Source organism: Anolis sagrei, chromosome 3 (assembly GCF_037176765.1).
Source record: "Anolis sagrei isolate rAnoSag1 chromosome 3, rAnoSag1.mat, whole genome shotgun sequence".
Classification (NCBI taxonomy): domain Eukaryota; kingdom Metazoa; phylum Chordata; class Lepidosauria; order Squamata; family Dactyloidae; genus Anolis; species Anolis sagrei.
The window spans coordinates 142,284,060-142,305,121 of NC_090023.1; the positions used below are offsets into that span (position 1 = coordinate 142,284,060).

At 40.1% G+C, this 21,062-nt stretch overlaps 1 protein-coding gene and 1 pseudogene across 1 annotated transcript; one reads left to right on the forward strand and one right to left on the reverse strand.

The window, feature by feature from the left end:
- The first annotated feature begins 370 nt into the window (after positions 1-370).
- NPY4R2 (neuropeptide Y receptor Y4-2) lies at positions 371-17,456 on the forward strand. Its single transcript, XM_067466318.1, has 3 exons — positions 371-436; positions 1,418-1,511; positions 15,815-17,456. Exon 3 carries the CDS (start codon positions 15,882-15,884, stop codon positions 17,010-17,012), a length of 1,131 nt encoding a protein of 376 aa, XP_067322419.1. The 5' UTR covers positions 371-436; positions 1,418-1,511; positions 15,815-15,881; the 3' UTR covers positions 17,013-17,456.
- A 933-nt stretch (positions 17,457-18,389) lies between these two features.
- On the reverse strand, positions 18,390-18,565 carry LOC132772396 (U2 spliceosomal RNA; annotated as a pseudogene).
- Between the last annotated feature and the right edge of the window lie 2,497 nt (positions 18,566-21,062).

Sequence of the window (21,062 nt, forward strand, 5' to 3'; positions counted from 1 at the left end):
ATTCCTTCTGAAATCAGACCTAGATGTTTTATTTCCTTGAATGTTGCCCTAATTTCAATTTTCAGATTTTTTTTTAAAAAAATCTTTCTTTATTTTGGATCTATCTGATTCATTTCCAACTTCAGCAGATCTAGTTCTTCCAAAATCACTTGGCTCAGGACAATCAATTTAGTTGGCAGAGCCATAAAAATTATTCTGCCTGTAATCATTTTGACAGCTGTCACTAAACTATTCTGACACCTGTCAAATACAGCAAACCAAAAATAAATTCTCTTGTAATTTATCTTTTTCATCACTGGGTGTCACTATCTCTATCAGCCAACAATCTGCCTCACTTCAGTCAGTACTCTAATCAAAAAAGTAAGTTCAATTTGTTATCAGCTCAGGCAAACCTCACTTCCTTCCCAGATATGTCCTGCTATTATCAAAAGAGAAGGTAACTAAAATTTCTTTCCTACTTGGAGTTTGAGATTTTTTTCAAGTTTTTTTTCGATAAATAGAATTTATTTATTTTGAGGTCTCTGAGGATGCTTGCCATAGATGCAGGCGAAACGTCAGGAGAAATGCCTCTAGAACATGGCCATATAGCCCGAAAAAACCCACAAGAACTGAGTGATTCCAGCCATGAAAGCCTTCGACAATACGTTTATTTATTTTATTTGTCGTGTCAGGGCAACCAGTCAATTGAATGATAATGAAGAAGAAGATGTTGATCAATTTTCCTTTTTTTAATTGAATTCAGTTGCACTCATTTTATCTTTTAAAAATACACTGAGAGATTATTTACTTGTTATTTTAATTGTAGATGTGTTTGTGCTGGAACTTTCCTGGTGATCCCATCAGCTGGAATGTTTTCTTAAGTTCCATTCTCAAAGTTTTAAATGGACCAGTAGAAAGTTGGAGGCACTCCACCTAACTGTTTGGTAGGGCAGGTATGATGCGTTTCTCAGACCCCTCCATTCTACCTGCATTTTGGTGACACTATCACATGCCCTAAAATGCCAAGAATGGGGAATGGATGCATGAGTGTGATTCTCTGAAGCCACTTCCAGACACTTCCAGATTCAAATATGAATCTTTTCATTTGTGTATTTTTACATTGCTTTCTGGCATCACAACAGAGTATTTAGTAGTACAATATACTATAATATAGAATGCATTTTCACTTTGCTGTTCTGAATCTAAACATATTTAAAACTCTGGGTGTATTTGAATACAGAAAATAGGTTTAGTGAATGGGGCAAGGAGCTGTTTCTTGCTTCCATAGGAGAAGCTGCAGCTGGATAGAGAAGAGCCCATTGTCTTCAGTAAAGTAATTGATACAGACATGCAAAACAGAGATTTCAAGCTGATTGTTGACCAAGAGCTAAATTGTATCCCTAAAACCAGTGCTTTTTCTTGTCTCCCTTTCCCATAGGACAGAGACGATGAAGATGGATTACCAAACAAAAGGGCCTAAAGTGGATGTATCTTATGGAGAAAGGTGTGTTGGTGGATTCATGGCAATTGAGGTATTTTGATTTTATTCTTCACCTTACCCTACCATCAGTATTACCAGTTACTGAAATATCAACAGACTCACAAAAATTATAACTGGGAAGGACCACAGGGCCATCTAGTCCAACCGCACAACTAAAGCATTCCTGAGAATTTACCATCCAACTTCTGTTTACAAATCACCAAAGATGCAGAATCCATATTCCACTGTCAATGTGCTCTTACAGTAAGAAAGATGTTGCAAAAATATGTTTAATAAAAAACACAAAGAAAAGCAACAGTACTTATACATATATACACATGAACATACTTAAACAATAATTACATAACCAACTGCACATTGCTTCTGGTGTGAGAAAATTGGCCATCTGCAAGGACGTTGGCCAGGGGACTCCTGGATATTTTGATGTTTTATCATCCTTGTGGGAGGCTTCTCTCATGTCCCCGCATGGGGAGCTGGGGCTGATGGAGGAAGCTCATCCACGCTCTCCCTGGATTCGAACTTTCGACCTGTCGGTCTTCAGTCCTGCAGCACAAGGGTTTAACCCACTGCGCCACTGGGGGCTCTAAACTGATCAATATATATACTATAAGCTATGTGTTGTTTTAAACGAGGATTTCCTGCTTCTCTTTTGACAGTTCCCATATGATTTATTTTTTTTTATCCAACAAGTTGTTTACTTCTGCTGGTTTTGACATTAACAAATAAACATCTCAGTTTATATCTCCGAACTTCTACATAAAGTATTTTTCTTTCCCTCAAAAAAATATTGCTAACAGGATTTCCATTCTTCTAAAAACGTGTCCGCTGACTTATCCTTCAACAACATTGTTAACTTGTCCATTTCTATTAATTTCTGCATCTTCACTGTCCAATCTTCTATAGTTGGTGTTTTGAGCTTTTTTTCCACTGTAGAGCATATGGGATTCTTGCTGCTGTTAAAATGTACTGCAGTATTCTCTCATGCTTTTTTTTTAAAGCATTCAACAGTATTAGTAGTATAATGGTACACAGAAAGAGAAAAAGGAGTAAGTGAATCCATAGAGTAAGTGAAGTAGTACACAGGCAAAATAGAAATGCACAATATGCCTGTCTTCTGAACAGCTCTCCCCACCACTCACATCTTGTGAATATTCATATAGCAGCCCTAACTGAAGGAGGCAGGCCATCAATATAGGATCATCAATAATTGAAACTATGGGAGTGAGAAATAGTATTTAAGGAAAAAATGTTCCATTATCTTTTTTTTTAATTGTGCAGGTGGCAGTACATTTATTCAGCTTGTGTGGATTGCACCTCAACTTTAAAAAAAATCAAAATATAAGCTATGGAGGTCTTGCGCAGCTTCTTTTAAAAGCTAACACAGTCATCCCTCTACTTTTGCGGGTTTCATGCTTGTGGCTTTGATTATTCGTGAGCTTGTGTTGTGACCCCTGCCTCTTGAAATTAGTGCTGCCATGTAAACATTCACACAGCAGACTTGTCTCAGGAGTGGGTGGGTTTTTGGTAGACATTTTGGATCCTTAGGCTAAATGATGTGGGCATGCATGGGACTGGTTTCTCTTCCTCTTCCTGTTTGCCTCATGTTTCTATTCCCTTTGTCTAGACAAGACAGAGGCATTCCTGGTACTCAGGAAGAGGAAAAGGAGCTAGAATTCAGAGGGTAAATGAAGTGGGTTTAAACCTATGAAAGCTCATGCAAAAATAAAAACCAGTTAGTCTTAAAGATACTGTTACATTTCCCTCTCCCACGCTTCCTTTATCTTTCATATACAGTTATACAATGCATTATTAGCAGTGTGTTACTATACACTAATATTAGTACTTCAATGCATTTACTATATAGTAGGGCTGTGCACATATTCATTTTCTAAGGATTCATCTGATTCGGTGTTTTCGTTTACCGTTTCAACCATAAGGGCATGGAAGGTGTAAGGGTTTTTTTTCTGGCCACAACAAATAACAGTTTCACCTGTATTTGAATTTCCAAAAGCAACCTTGTGGGATGTAGAGCATCAGCCATTGCAAGCACGGGGTTTCCTGCGGCCCTTGCTATCTAAGCCAATTGCTGAGATACAACTGCATCCTCTCTTTCGTATAAAACTCCACATCACCCCCAGATCTCTCTCTCTCTCTCCTCTATAAACTATATTATTTTCCACTTTTATTCCTGTTGTTCATTCATTCAGTCGTTACCGACTCTTCGTGACCTCATGGACCAGCCCAAGGCAGAGCTCCCTGTCAGCTGTCACCATCCCCAGCTCCTTCAAGGTCAATCCAGTCACTTGAAGGATGCCATCCATCCATCCATCTTGCCCTTGGTCGGCCCCTCTTCCTTTTTCCTTCCTTTTTCCCCGGCATCATTGTCTTCTCTAAGCTTTCCTTTCTTCTCATGATGTGGCCAAAGTACTTCATCTTGGCTTCTAATATCCTTCCCTCCAATGAGCAGTCCTGAAGTATTTCCTGAAGCATGGACTGGTTGGATCTTCTGGCAGTCCAAAGCACTCTCAACATTTTCTTCCAACACCACAGTTCAAAAGCATCTATCTTCCTTCGCGCAGCCTTCCTTATGATCCAGCTCTCACATCCGTAGGTGACTTTGGGGAATACCATTGCTTTAACTATGCGGATCTTCATTGCCAGTGTGATGTCTCTACTCTTCACTATTTTATCGAGATTGGACATTGCTCTCCTCCCAAGAAGTAAGCATCTCCTGATTTCCTGGCTGCAGTCTGCATCTGCAATGATCTTTGCACAATTCCATCATCCTCACCCTGGGTCTGGAATGCCAACAATTCCTGGAGATTGCTCTCCATCCACGGAGCTTTCCCCACTTGGTCGGGAGGGGATTTCCAGCCATATCATCAGAGCCCAGCCAACCAGAAATAGAAGAGGGATGGTTAAAACTGGAACAATGGACCTTGTTGTATAAATACTGTTGTGCAGAGCACATGCCCTCTTATGCTTGTAATTTTTGGAGCAGGAGCTCACAAGCATCATGTCTTGGCTAAAATTAAATAAATGCCTCTGTCCTATGTCTGCATTTCACTGGTGAGATTTTTTTTAAATCTGGAACTTTGTTTATTAATTATGGTTGGCATAAATGCTCACCAGGTCATTCCCTCTCAGTTTATTGTTGTCTAAATCCCATATCAAAAGCAGTAGATGTCATCATAGTCAAGAAGCATTGCAGGTCCCATCATTATGGAGTAAAACTCACGGCAGGATTTTCATATTCTGACTGAGAGAGAGAAGGCTTGTGACTACACTTGATACTGTTATGTGCCTAGGTTTTTGGCCAGAGAAAGGAAGATGAACAACTGCATAAGTCTTGGGGAAGTTGCATAACAGTGGGAAGAAATACTGTCCAATGAATCCAGTCATTTCAGGTACAGCGGTAGCTTAAACTCAGCTGGATCAGAACATTTTTTTAAATAATAGCCAGAAGCCCAATGTGTGAACTAGATGAATTGCTATTCCTACAATTAACAATTGTTCAAATTGTGTTTTAAAAATAGATTTGTTTATTTATTGTGTCAGAAATTGAGTATACCGTTATAATGTATTTTTAAAAACCACAAACAAAGTTAAAAACTTGGCATTATGCTAAATTTCTTTTGACCAGAAGCTGGCCATTTCAAGTGCCTGTGGTGTCGTTATAAGAAAGTCCATTGTGCATGTGGCGGGGCTCAGGCTGCTTTGTAACAGGTGGTCTGTAGTTTGCTCTTCTCCACACTCGCATGTCATGGACTCCACTTTGTAGCTCCATTTCTTAAGATTGGTTCTGCATCTTGTGGTGCCAGAGCACCACGAGATGCAGCGCCTTCCAAGTCACCCAGCCTTTTGTGTGCCCAGGAAGGAATTTCTTATCCGGTATCAGCCACTGATTGAGGTTCTGGGTTATAGCCTACCACTTTTGGATTCTTGCTTGCTTAGGTGTTCCTGCAGGTATCTCTGTAGATCTTAGGAAGCTATTTTTTTTATTAAAGACTAGCTGTCTCCTGCCACACGTTGCTGTGGCCCAGTCTGCATATATTTATTTATTTATTTATTTATTTACAGTTCTTATATTCCGCCCTTCTCACCCCGCAGGGGACTCAGGGCAGATTACAGTAAACACATATATGGCAAACATTCAATGCCAGTTTGACAAACAACATTTAACAGACAAAGGCTATTTAACTTTTTTTTTTTCTGGCCGCCAGGGGAGCTGCTGCTTTTCATCGTCCATCAACGACACCGATGAAGTTCTTCCGCATTCCACATTCCCTGGAGTCTTCTTTCTTTATGGCCTCATAAATTAGTTAAATTTAGCCTCCCACACAAGGTGGTCCCTTATTTTCCTACTTGACAGATGCAACTGTCTTTCGGGTTGCAAAGGTCGACAACGGGCTACACAATGGCTGGACACCCACTCCAGCCCGGGCTGGCTTTGAACTCATGACCTTTTGGTCAGAGTGATCTTAATGCAGCTGACACTCAGTCAGCTGCGCCACACTCCCGGTATATGTGTTTTGTGTGCGTATATATGTGTGTATATATTTGTATATATGTGTGTTTGCATATATATGTGGTTTTGCGCATGCTTTGTAATGTATTTTTTTTGCTTGTCAAGTCTTTTTTGCTGTGTTTTTCAGTGTTTTTATGAGTAATGGTCACTTGTTGGCCTGATACTTGTATTGTGTCCACATTTGGTGTCAATTCATCCAGTGGTTTTTAAGTTATGTTAATCCCACAAACTAACATTACATTTTTATTTATATGGATGTCGGTGTGCTGGCTGATATCCAAACAAATAGATAGCAAGGGTAACTGTATCAGGACACTAATATGGAGTGAAAAGTTTAATATCCTCACTACCCTTCTTATTCCATGTTCCCAGACCCAAATCATTCAAGCAATTCCTGATTGTATGAATCACATCTCTTCTCATTTGGTCCTGAGAAGCCAGTAAGCAGAGCATGAAAACAACAGCCTGCTCATATGGTTTGATATCAGCATTTATTATTCAGAAGTATCATGATTAATAATTGCCGGTTTACCTGTCCTCTGTAAATTTGTCTAATTTTCTATGAAGTTCTGAGTCACATTTAACAATCTTTTCTGCCTTTAAATGCTACACAGTTCCTGCAGGGCTTCTGATCTTGTCTGTGTCTTCAACTATTTGATAAAATGGCAGTTATCTGGATGCAATAGATTACTCACTGGGGAATCTTTAGGAGGCCTCACTGCTCTCTTTCAGTGCCTTCCAAACTAGGCTTTCATTGCCATGACAGAAATGACTTGCTTGCCTTCCAGCTTGATAATTTGCTTAATATCAGTGGGATTATCCTAATGCTTCCTGATTTATTCAGACCATGATTTCTGGGTGTTCCAGTCTACGCATACATCACATCAATGATATCACAGATACTTGTTCTCCTTGATCCTGAGCTACAGATGACTGTTGTTAACAAATCAAATCATTTATGTTTGCCAGTTTAACATAGGCTATGTTCAGAGATATGCCTATCCTGCATTTTGATGCTCTGACATGCTTCACTTGCTAGACAAGTTAGTCATTTGTATGCCTTTCTGTACTATTTCTCATCACAGAATCCTGTGACTATTTTCCCCACAACATCCTTTTCACCAGTTTTCAGATTGGGACCTAGTTTAAGAGCGAGAAACAGATGGTTCCTTATCCTAGACAGAAGAAAATGTTCATGTGGAGAAAATCAAATAACTTGCTTGTAATATTATAGGAATTGTCTGAATTATTTGCCAAAAAACCCAATGTTTGTGAAACAATTCAGTTTAAATTTAATCATAACTGTCCGTGTCCCTAAAATTTGTTATTTAACTTTGATGCTTTTAGTTCAGTGTTTTCTCAGCTGATGAAAGTAGGGCTACAGCAATGTCATAGCAGTAATAGAGCATCCTTCTGAAAAATTTTATCAGGTAATTTCATTCAATGTAGTAAAGGTCATGGGGGCTCTGTGTAGGAGGTTTGGTCCAATTCTATCATTGGTGGGTTCAGAATGCTCTTTGATTGTAGGTAAACTATAAATCCCAGCAACTACAACTCCCAAATGTCAAGATTCATTTTCCCCAAACTCCACTAGTATTCACATTTGGGCATATTGAGTATTCTTACCAAGTTTGCTCCAGATCCATCACTGTTTGAGTCCACAGTGCTCTCTGGATGTAAGTGATCTACAACTCCAAAACCCAAGGTCCATGCGCGCAAAACACTTCCAGTATTTTCTGTTGGTCATGGGAGTTCTGAGTGCCAAGTTTGGTTCAATTCCATTGCTGGTGGAGTTCAGATTGCTCTTTGATTGTAGGTGAGCTATAAATCCCAGCAACTACAACCCCCAAATGATAAAATCACCCACCCCAACCCCACCAGTATTCAAATTTGGGCGTATCGACTATTTGTGCCAACTTTGGTCCAGTGAATGAAAATATATCCTGCATATTAGATATTTATATTACTATTCATAACAGTAGCAAAATGACAGTTATGAAGTAGCAATTAAAATAATTTTATGGTTGTGGGTCACCACAACATGAGGATCTATATTAAGGGGTCACAGTATTACAAAGGTTGAGAACCACTGCACTAGCACTAGTCAGCATAATAAAAGATTGTGGAAATCTAATACATTTGAAGACCATATGGGGGGAAATGCAATATATTTTTTAAAAATCAGTATGTCATTTGAATAAAAAAAAAGCCACCAATAGAATTGAGAGAGACTGTCTAATATATTGCAGTGTTCTTTATTTGTTTCACTCGTTTATATCCTTCCCTTTTCCCAATAAGGTGGCTGACATGTTAACAACAATACAGATTAAAACTATCATATTTGCTCAAGTCTAATGCTCACCTTGATTGGATAGGTTACATTGATAACATTGTGAGGTGCATTCGATTCAATGGTGCATTAGAATCATCCACCTAAACTCTTGAAATTTTCCACTGTCTTGTTCCCTAGGATGTAAGTGGTCAACTAAGTCAGGATCAGTACCTTTTTTCCTATCGGTAATGGGATTCTTTTAATACAGGCCCCTCTGGTAGGTTTTTTTTTAGGGAGGGGGGCGAATGGGGACTTGAGGGGAGGGGTGGATGACCTTCATGCTCCAGGAGCCTGAAGACCTGAGATGGCTGTGGGGAATGGCCCCTGAGGCTGCAGAAGTAATCCCAAGAGTCAATCCCCATGGGACCCACACCTAATACTTAAGTTTCATGATGTATTATTTGGAGGGGTTGTTTCATCACTCTGTATAATTGGTATTGTGCTTGCATGCATTTGCAGTGTGGCCATCTCATTATTCTGTGTAACTTGCACTTAACCAGTTGGTGTTAATGGCTTCAGGAAATTTGTCAATAGAAACAGGAGATTTCTCAGTGGGAACAAGAAACTTTTGAATGGGGGATGGGAGAATCACCAATGAAAGTTGGAAACTTATCAATGAAGACGAGAGATTTCTCAATAGAAGCAGGAAACACTTTGATGTGTTGCGCATAGTGGGTTTCAGTCAGGTCCAATGCAGAAGACACAATAACATTGCACATAGGCAAGAGGAAAAAGAACAGAAAAACTTTACTCTTACCAGCAGAGTTAAACATAAACTTGTAGTGCTGCATACAAAAATAAACAGTGCAACAAACGTACATAGTCCTTGTAAGCAATACAGAATAAGGCTTCTTCATCTTCATCCAAATGAGAGAGCAGTACAAATGGTTGAGCAAAATGCCTGAGCATAGGCTCCCCAGAGCAAAGCTGAACTGTATTCTAAAACACATACAATTATACCCCACCCAGTGTGGTCCAAACCTACTTGTTGACCTACATTAGCAGCTGCACATAAGATTTTCTTTAACACACATATACTTGAACCTGTTATGACTGTAACATGATGTACATTCATTGAGTAGCCCCCCCCCCCAAAAAAAACTCTCAACCCATTGGAAGGGGATTATGGAAATCAAGGCAAAAGTTTTGGGTGTGACAGGACACAGCATTCCAAAGGTGAATTTATAGAAAAGGGTTAAGGAAAAATAAGAGGCACAGCCCGCTGCGTCTCACGAAGCCTTGGGTGCCACTTCATATAATTTCATATAATGCATAATTTAGGGTGTCTGGTTTTTTGACAACACTATATTATTACTACTACTGTGGATTTCCCTAAGATAAGAAGCAGGGGAGAACCACTTTGGGGACTCAGGGAACTCAATAGAACTAAACATGCCAATAACAATCCAAAGGTCTTAGAAGATATTTCTGAATGTATAAATATTCAATCAATGAAACTTCATAGGTTTATAGTGGAGTTAATACTGGGCAAAAATACTACAAAACAACCCTATAAATAATTTGATTGGAAGCAGTGCTCTATGCTCGTACTGTTTAATCTGTATGTTTTTTTCCCTTCTTAACAGTATTTCGTGTCTTCTTTTTTTGTTTCCTGGCTTCAGTGACCAGGGAGTGGTTCTTATCAAGTAATGGAGGCCTTCTTAGGAAGTCAGGACAAATTAAAGGGGAGGGGCTTCAGTGCCTTCCTCTCAGGCTGTGTCTTGAATGAATAGTAGGCTATTATTGGATAGGTACGTCACCGCCTTCTAGCATTCTGAGTAATTTTCAGAACAGCTGCAGGATTTTTGATGTGCAACTTCTCTTCCTTTTGCTCTCTTTCCAACTTTATGGTTTTTGTCTTCTACCTTGCATTCTGTAATCTACTTTGCTTGGTTTACATTTTGTGCATACAACTTAGCCATCTGTTGCAACTGAACTACTTTTCCTTTGATGCTCCACCTACTCATTTGTGACTCTAACAAAACTGACATTTCAAGACAAGATGGTTCTGACTGGCAAACCAAATCTTTGATGTTGGATTCCCTTGAGAAGCAGCCTGGCTGGAGGACAACCTGGTAAAGATGTTCTACTAAGTGGCAAACCCACTAGACTGGGATTTCTAGGAAGTTAGTTTAGGTTGTGTTCTACCTATTCATCTGACATGCCGTCTGGCAATTCTCTCTGTCCTCTATTAATTGTATTCTCTCTGTTCCCTTCCCTTCCATGTATGTGTGCGTGCACCTTTGAATAGGCATTGCTTTGAAAAGTCTGAGGAGACACTACAGATGAGCAAAAGGGAGCCACAGACTTGTATTAGTAAAAGTTTAATGTTAAATAAGTTTTGGAAGTAAGAAATTTGAGAACCGCATATGGTATCCAAGTTTAATGCTAAATAACCTTTGGAAGTAAGACATCTTGAAAACAGTGTATAATATCCAAGTTTAAAACCTAGTAAAATTATTTGGTGCTAGTTTTGTTGCTCCATTTGGTTTTGCCCATGAAAGTACCTGTGGGGTGTTTGCAATGCTGATACTCAGAAATGACAAAAGGTAGGATTGTTTGCTGCTACTGCAAATATGTTTATCACTACCAAACGTTGTTTTTTAAAAAAATCACTACCAAACATTGCGTGCATCCTTGTGTGTGCGTGCATATTTCACTTTTTGCAGCTCTTCTTGTGTTTTTCTAAATAAAACACAACTGTCTTTGTAAGCTCTTTGGGGATTGGGAGGGGCTGGAAAGATTAGCCGGAAAAATAGTGTATTCTGTCAGTTTATCAACCCAAATGAGACACCTAAAGTATAGTAGAATTATAGTAGAACTCTAAAGCATTTCAGAAAGATGGATTTCACTATAACAATGATGAATTTCTTTGACATACTCTAGGTTGCAATTCACTTATCACCAAGCGGAATTAGCACCCAGTTGTTAGCGATAGGAAAATGAGAGGACTAAATCAAACTGCTACATTGAATCAATTACTGAATGGTAAATCAACAGTTGTCTAGATGTATTGATTCAATATATCTGGTTGGGACTAGGAATTGAATTTAAGCCAATATCCAGCTAGGATATTGCTACTGTATGATACCTCTGCTTCTACATTTCCTGCAGCAGCATGAGATCAGACACACATGGCCAGCCACACTCAATTTCCTAGAGGCCTGCAAAGGGGGGAAACGGATACTGAAAAATGGAAGTACATCCATCCTCAGGACAGTGGCCACAATCTGTCATTGGTCTCTAAATAATAGCCGCATGCCCGCTCTTGCTTCTTTTTGACTGAAATAGGGAGTTGTTATGTCCTGGGAGCTTTTAAAAAGTGTGTCCACCTTTATTATAGCCTAATAAAGAGATGAATAAAAACAAAGATTGCCACAAAATATGTTTTATGAGCCACACAACTACATTATGTTTTGTATGAATACTTACATGATTCAATGTTGTTTTCAATTGTTCCCTCCATGTTGTGACTAATTATACCATTAAGTTAGAAAAAGTACTAGCTGTACATCACTAGGGAGAGGAGCCTTGTGTCAGCAGGTCAGTGGTTTGAATCCTGGGTGAGTGGGTTGAGCTCCCTCTGTGAGCTCCAGCTCCCCATGTGGGGACATGAGAAAAGCCTCCCACAATGATGGTGAAGCATCAAAACATCCTGGCATCCCCTGGGCAATGTACTTGCAGACAGCCAATTCTCTCTCACCTGAAGCAACTTGCGGTTTTTCAAGTCATTCCTGACACGAGAAAAAAAATTACTAGGAGGCTAGAATTTTATACAAACATAATGTTTTCAGAGTTTGTCATGGTCATGTGTAAATGTCAGGGTTATAAACACAATCTATGATTTATATGTGCCAATTTCCCAGACTGAAAAACTATTGGAGAGCCCACCCACTTCTGACTTACAGATATGGTTTCCCCTGTCTGAGCTTCAAGATCCTGTCTAAAGTATGCCCAAATGAACATTTATATTGATCTTCTGAAATGTATAAAAACCCCACCTCACTGCATGCCCATTTGGCAGTGGACCCAGTGATTTCTGAGGAAGGTACATTTGGATTGTTTTCCCTGTGGCTAGATTTGGCCCTTGATGTGGTCCCCAAACATAGCACAGACCTCTTCTCTTCAGCCCTATTATTTCCCCTGCCCACTGCTGGCAGCTTGGTTTCCATGTTGGCTGTAATGGGAAAGCTACTCTTTCTCTTCACACAATATGGAAAAAAACCCTGGATGGTACAGAAACCAAGACCCAATTGTGATCAGGACTCTCTTTGAAGAGTGATGGAATTAATGCCTTTAGGGAAGTGTCACTATAAAATATTTGGGGAGGAGAAAGAACCTCCCCTAAGTTACTTCATGTAGATGCTCCCTGCCAAACACACACACACACAATGCAGGTATGGGGACCTTGATTTCGATTAGGACCACACCTCTCTAAACCCAGAAAACCCATGACTTTATGGTACCAAGCCACTTTTCCATGGCAGTGTCATGATCACCAATAGCGGCAACATACCAGGATGAGCACCCTCACTGCTGCACACCTCTTCATTCAAGCAATTGGACCAATTCACTGCAGTTGTACTTCTGCATAACCTGCATACTCTTGCTGTGCTGTAACTATATATATTCTTTAAGCGATTTCAGAATTCCAGCTAAGATGGGGTTTTTTAAAAAAAATTAAATGAAAAGTAGTGCCTCAAAAGTAATGGGTGAAGGGAGGGTGGGAGAGGAGGAGGATCCAATGCCAGAAATTGAATGACTTCATCTCACCAGGTAGGCGTTGGGAAGATGCCATGATCTGCAGCTATTGACAGGTTTTCCCATCGATAGCAGAAGATGGGTTAATGACAGGGAGAAGGCAGACTAGCACTGTGATGAGCACCTCAATGATGTAGTGCCACCTTCATGCAATGAAGTCCCTAATCTCTTTTTGCATGTTAATTCTATGCTAGATCTGCACAACATAATGCCCATCGGCTGCATTTTGAGTGGCCCGAAGAGGCTGACATTGTTGCCAGTTCTCCTGCTACCAGTGATGGGAATGGACTCGATCTTGAAGCTCAGAGAGGGGAAATCTTTTTTCTAAGTCAGAGGGAAGATGGACTCTCCAACTGCTTTTCGGTCTGGGAAATTGCCTGTTTTCATATTAGCCCCTTATTACTGCCAAATTGTGCAGGCCTGTTCTATGCCATCCATTTAAAGCTGCTCTATACAAACTTAATAATGACTCCTATAATTCAACCTGCTCTTCCCTAGCTACCCATAAGCTGATAAGATTCAAAGATACTAATAAAAAAGACCCTTTGTTGTACTTATCAAGAGACTTTGTTTATATAGACTATAGAAGACTCTGCATCTCTTTTACCTACTGGATTGGGCCAGCAGAAAGAAAAGCCAGTTTTTACAGAGAGCTAGCTTAGAGGGCTGGAAGATTTGTAACAATGAGCATAATTAATTGATCTAGTCTAATATTTGTGCACAGAAAACCTTCCTTTGTCAGTAAAATCCAACAAGTTAACAAACATGAGGAAAAAAGTGTTTCTATGTTGGCCTTATGAAATTTCCTCCTTTCACTGGATTTGAACAAGTGCTGAGTTGAAGGTAGAGTTGGCTCTCCAGTTGTTGGTCCATTTACTACCAATGGCACAGAATAGTAAGATTTATTATTTATATCTATTTGCAAATGAAACTTTTAATTGATTGGTTTAGATTGATCTGAAGTTGCATCTTTTTATCATTTGATACTATTTTATTTCTGGTACTTAATGCTCCTTTTAATATTGCTGGTATTTTATTTTATGGTTGCTTAGATTATTGGCTTTGTAAACAAATGAGAGGACTTCTTACCTACTGAGCTTATATCTCTGACTTTTATGTAGAGAGATATAAGCTGTATGTTTGCCTGTCTGTCTGTCTGTTGCACCATAAAGTTTATTGCTTGATAAGGTGGCCCTCTGTGGTGCCACTGGGAAAGAAAGGTGGCATGTGCATGAGAGGAAGAGCCACAAAAAGAGCCTGCTGACCATTGCCAGAGCATTTCTAGGAGATAGAGCTGGAGAAGGGAGAAAGTAGGCAGGCAGTGAGCCCAATGACACCCAGGCAATGCTAGGTACATATACTTTTAATATATACAATATATAGGTAATGTCCCTATATATGACATGTCAGTTTTTAAATATTTATATTATAATTTTCTGCATAATAAAAGTCCTCTTTAAAATAACCAGGCTTGATGAAGTGCACACAGTTACAAAATAAAGATTTGTACAAGTACAAAAATGTGCTAACAATAACATTTGTAATATTTGTGCTCCCAATTTCTTCTCAGATGAACCATACATTTCTAAAAAAAGATTTAAAACATGAATATAATAATTGCCCAAACACGAATCAAGGAACATGAAAGGCACTGCAGACTCCTTCAACCAGAGAAGTCAGCCATAGCAGAGCACCTGATGAACCAACCTGGACACACATATTATTTGAGAACACACAAACGCTATACCACTCTAACAACCACCATGTCAGACTACACAGAGAAGCCACTGAAATCCAAAAGCATGTGGACAATTTCAACAGAAAGGAGAAAACCATGAAAATGAACAAAATCTGGCTACCAGTATTGAACAAGTCTAAATTATAACAGTAAAACAACACTCAAACACAGGGCAGCTCCAGAGAGGAAACAATCAGGGACAGCTAATCACCTCTCAACAAAAGATTCCCCCAGGCACTAACAAAAAACTGCCAGGCCATCAAATACTAATCAAGGTGGCCAACTGAAACATTCACACCTACCTTCAACAGGCAAGAGTTCTTTGTCCCACCCTGGTCATTCCACAGATATATGGACCCAAATTTCCTAGTTCCAACAGACCTCACAACCTCTGAGGATGCCTGCCACAGATGCAGGCAAAACATCTGGAGAGAATGCTTCTAGAACATGACCATATAGCCCGAAAAACCTACAACAACCCAGGGATTCCAGCTATGGAAGCCTTCAACACAGGCATGTAGCCGGGGGGGGGGGCTTGAGGGGCTTCAGCCACCCCCCCCCCCCCTGAAATTCTGATGGTGGTTCGCGAAAAGGCCTTACTGGTGCATTATTTAAACTGTTATGTTTATTCATATCATGATCTGATCACCCTACTCAATATATCCCATATGCATGGGGGTATTGGGGTAAGGATACAAAAGGTTTGCTAGGCTAGACCCTCTTTCACTCAGACTCAGCCCCCACCCTGAAACTCAGCCCCCCCCCGAACCCCCCCCCCTGAAAAAAAGTCAGCCACCCCCCCCCCCCCCCCGAAACGAAATCCCGGCTACGGGCCTGCTTCAACAATACATTAAAATAATACATTTTTAAAATGAATCTTCACTTTTGAGCTACTTTGTCCATCAGTTCCTATTTTTCCAAGTATTGCTAAGATTTGTTCAGTTTGAAATTAAAATATTTTTTTTCTTTTTGCAGACCATCCCGACAGCTGGTGATCACCGGAAGTGGCTGACTCATAATTCACCATCTCTCAGGATTCAGAATGAACCTGACCATATCTTTAAATTCAACATCTAAGCTCCAAACCAATTGGAGTTTTCCCTACCACAGCATCCTGACCTGCAGGAATACTACCGACATTACTATGTTTCTCGTCACGTTATATAGCATGGAAACTATTCTAGGCATTCTAGGAAATCTGTGCTTGATTGTTATCTTAACTAAACATCAGGACAAAGCCATCGTGACGAATATATTTATTGCCAGCTTAATAGCGTCAGACCTGATCATGTGCATCTTCTGCCTACCGTTCACCATTGCCACCGTCTTGTTGAAGTACTGGCTATTTGGTGAGGGTATGTGCCGAATGATCTCATTTATTCAGTGTACGTCTGTGACGGTGTCCATTTTGTCACTTGTTCTTATTGCTTTAGAAAGGCACCAGCTCATTATTAACCCAACAGGCTGGAGGCCCAGCATCTCCCAAGCCTATCTGGGCGTTGCTGCTGTCTGGATCTTTTCTGCTATCTTGTCCCTGCCTTTTGTAACTATCTCTATCTTGAATAATGTTGACCTGGCGCAGTTCCACATAATGGATTCCTATTCAACCAAGGCCATGTGTATGTATTCATGGCCTTCGGAGAAATATCAGTTCATTTATTTCACTGTGTTACTGCTGCTACAGTACTGCATTCCCCTTATCTTTATTGTTGTGTGTTACCTACATATTTACCTCCAGCTCCAGAAGAGGGAAGGCATGTTTAAGAATCACGACTTCAGTTGCCGGAGGATTCAACTGAAGCGAATCAACATCCTGCTGGCTTACATGGTTGTTGCCTTTGCAGTCTGCTGGTTGCCACTGCATGTTTTTAACAGCATTGCTGACTGGAACTACAAAATCATTCCTAATTGTCTCCATGATTTGATCTTCTCATTATGTCATCTTGTAGCTATGGCATCTGCTTGCATTAACCCTATCATCTATGGCTTTCTAAATAAGAATTTCAAAAAAGAAGTGAAGGATCTGATTCTGAATTGCCAGCGCCGTTCTTCCCTGCAAGACTATGAGAATGTGCCTCTCTCCACCTTGCAGACCGACATCTCCAAAGGCTTTGCACGGATGAACTGTCCACAGAGTCTCTCTTGTCCTGTGACAACAGACTTGAAATCCTGAAACGCAGATTACAACACTATGTATCCCTGTGTGAAAATCCCACTGAATGCTGTAGAATTGGATTGTTGTAAGTTTTTTGAGCTGTCTGGCCATGTTCCAGTAGCATTCTCCCCTGACATTTCACCTGCATCGATGGCAGGCATCCTCAGAGGTTATGAGCTCTGATATATAAATTGGGTTTGTATATCTGTGGACTGTCCAGGATGGGAGAAAGAACTTTGGTCTGTTGGAGGTAGATGTGAATGTTTCAATTGGCCACCTTGATTAGCATTTAATGGTCTGGCAGTTTTCAAGGTGTGGCTTCTTACTGCCTGGGGGAATCCTTTGTTGAGAAGTGATTAGCTGTCCCTGATTGTTTCTTGTCTGGAGTTCCCCTGTTTTTGAATGTTGTTCTTTATTTACTGTAGAACTGGTTTCCCATTAATTGATTAGTAACACGTTGCTGTGGCCCAGTCTGTTGATTTGGAAAATAAAGTAATGAGAAGGTTTCTAATATATGTAATTTCTTTATGCTTGTGGGTAAACAGTATTCCTTGCTGTTTCTTTGTCAGTGTTGATGTCTGGTTTGCCCACCCTGGAACATGCAACATATCATTGTCCTTCTTTAAGGGTCCCTTTCAAATCTATGATACTATCTCTCTCTGTGTGTGAATAATATCTATCTGTCTGTCTGTCTGTCTATCTGTATCTATGGCTGGATGGCTATTTGTCAGGAGGACTTTGATTATGTTTTCTTGCCCTGGTGAAGGGAGTTGGATTGGATGGCCTAAGTATAGGGGTTCGGTGTGGGTAGTTTGCCCCAATTCTGTCATTTGTGGGGTTCAGAATGCTCTTTGATTGTAGGTGAACTGTGAATCCCAGTGACTACAACTCCCAAATGTCAAGGTCTATTTCCCCCAAACTCCATCTGTGTTCATATTTGGGCATATTGATTGCTTGTGCCAAGTTTGGTCCAGATCCATCATTGTTTGAGTCCACAGTGCTCTCTGGATGTAGGTGAACTACAACTCCCAAACTCAAGGTCAATGCCCACCAAACTCTTCCAGTATTTTCTGTTGGTCATGTGAGTCCTGTGTGCCAAATTTGGTTCAATTCCATCGTTGATGGAGTTCAGAATGCTCTTTGATTGTAGGTGAAATATAAATCTCAGCAACTACAACTCCCAAATGACAAAATCATAATTTTTGAGTGATGGTTACTCCTTGTGTTGTGAGATGTTTTGTTGCCAAATCTGGTGTGATTTCGTTCATTGGTTCTTTTGTTTTTAAGGTACTCATTATGCACAGAGCATTTTATATATATATAGATGATGGATAGGATTGTGCTGTTTAGATTTTACATGTGAAACTTAAATTAATGTGATTGAAATGTAATACAAATAGATTAACTGAACTACACATTCAGTTTCTGTGTGCAATTGTTTTCTACAGCACTGACATTTTTATGAAAACCAATACCAATAACTCATGAGTCTCGTGTACAAGTTAACATCAGATATTAAACTGATAAGAACCAATACTACACTTGATCTTAGCTAAAGGCTGAGAAGCAATACAAATGATGATCCTCAAAATTTATAGAACACCTCAAGTGCTATAAATGTTGATGGGAAATTAAGATAAGGAATGTCATATGTATGCATCTTGCTACATGACAGACTGGCTGACACCATTGAAAGACATAATTGTTTCTTTAGCAGAAAAATAATAAGTAGTTTATTCTTCATAGATGGCTATAAGCTTATTTCCAACACTGTGCAGTCACAAGATTCCAATTTTAATACACAAAAGCATTTTCTTCAAATGACAATATAAAGGCAAATACACAATGGTACTTCTAGGGGCTGTAGTGATGCAGTGGATTAAACTGCTGAGTTGCTGAGCTTGTTGACCGGAAGGTCGGTGGTTTGAATTTGTGGGACAGGGTGAGCTCCCGCTGTTAGCCCCATCTTCTGCCAACCTAGCAGTTTGAAAACATGCAAATGTAAGTAGATCAATAGGTACCGCTCCGGTGGGAAGGTAGCAGCGCTCCATGCAGTCATGCCGACCACATGACCTTGGAGGCATCTACGGACAACGCCACCTCTTTAGCTTAGAAATGGAGATAAGCACCACCCTCCAACCCTCCAGAGTCAGACGCGACTAGGCTTAATGTCGAGGTGAAACTTTTACCTCTATTTCTAGAGCAGGGCTTCTTACTTTTTTTCAGCTTGAGTCCCCTTTTTGCCCAGGGGATTTTTATGTGACCCCAGGTATATAGGTAGGAGACCTACCCCCGACCCCCCGTGGATCAATGGGTTAAACCCTTGTTCCGGCAGTACTGAAGACCAACAGGTCAGAGGTTTGAATCCAGGGAGAGCGTGGATGAGCTCCCTCTGTCTGCTCCAGCTCCCCATGTGGGGACATGAGAGAAGCCTTCCACAAGGATGGTAAAACATTAAAAAAAATAATGTAGCCAAAGTACTTCATCTTTGCCTCTACTATCCTTCCCTCCAATGAGCAGTCGGGCTTTATTTCCTGGAGGATGGACTGGTTGGATCTTCTCGTGGTCCAAGGCACTCTCAGAACTTTCCTCCAGCACCACAGTTCAAAAGCACCTATCTTCCTTCACTCAGCCTTCCCTATGTCCTATTGTACAGATAATATCTGCTTCTATACTTGCTACGTTTCCCAACAGTCCAAATACTGGGGTTTTACAACAACCTGCCAAACATAACTTTGGTCACTTAAGCTTTTCCTGATATGGAGATAAAGTGGAGATAAAGGAAAACCCGACCTGCTTAATTTCTGCTATTCGTGTTGTTGTAAAAGGGCCATAAAAGTCTGTATTCCATCTGTTTCTATTTGAAATGAAAGTACACAGAAGCTATTGCCCCGGTGTTAAAAATACATTGAGGCCTCTCCTTTATTTGTACAAGAACTGATATGGTTTTGTCCAGCTAATCAACCTTTCTTTGGGACAGTGGGAGGTAATTTGCTTTAGGATTATTTCTATCATAAATAAATATTCTTTTGTACACAGAAAATAATTCAAAAGTCTCGTAAGCTTTTAACAAATGTTGAACATTTACTTTAATTGTTTTTCTTCAGGTGTAGGAAAGGATGTAATGAAGTGTGCAAAATGTGGGCATTTTGTGGAACCAAAGGGCAAAAGAAATGTGTTATCATGTTTTTAGGGGTCCTTTTAAACCAGTGGTACCCAGCCTTTTTTGGCCAGGGACCACATTGACGAGAGACAACTTGACCAGAAACCACTTTGACCAGGGACCACTTTCCAACATTAGTACCAAAAGGGTTACGAATCAGTTTTTGGTCAACTTTAGATTCAGTTTGGGGTGCTGCTTCAGAAAATTTCATTGGATAGACCACATCAGCTCTAGTTTCTGATACAGAACATATGCCATGGTCAGCGACGGAAGGAGTGGCAGGCGGTGTGAAAGGAGCGAAAATAAAATAAATAAAATAAAATACAATAAAGAGGAAGGAAGCTCGCAGACCAGATTTTCGTCCTCGTAGCTCACTGGTGGTCCACGGCCCACAGGTTAAGAACCAGTGTTTTAAACCCAGTGAATTTTAAGATCATAAGAGGCTTTTTAAAAAACAACAAAGTTAACAGAAAGCATATTCTATTCACTTCCTATGTTTTTAAAAACTCATCTTCTGGGCCTAAAATGGTCCAGGATAACCCAAAACATGGTGAAAGTGGCACCACACCATCTACACACATTTGGGAGGACAGATTTGTTTTGTTTGTTTGTTTGTTTGTTTGATTTATTTGTAGGGTGGCTGTGTGTGGTGGCCTTCAAAGCTCTTTTGGGAGGCTAATGCACTCCATACCTTCCAGAGATGCTCACTTCTGGTAAGTAAAATAGATTTAAGACACTCCAGCCCCTTCTACACTGTCATCTAATCCAGATTATCAAATCAGATAATCCACATTATCTCTTTGAACTGGATTGCATGAGTCTACACTGCCATGAAATCCAGTTCAAAGCAGATAATCTGGATTTTATATAGCAGTGTAGAAGGGGCCTTAGATTAACTTTTGTTG

Coding starts and splice junctions, on each gene's coding strand:
- NPY4R2 (XM_067466318.1), top strand. CDS start 15,882: ATGAACCTGACCATATCTTTAAATTCAACATCTAAGCTCCAAACCAAT.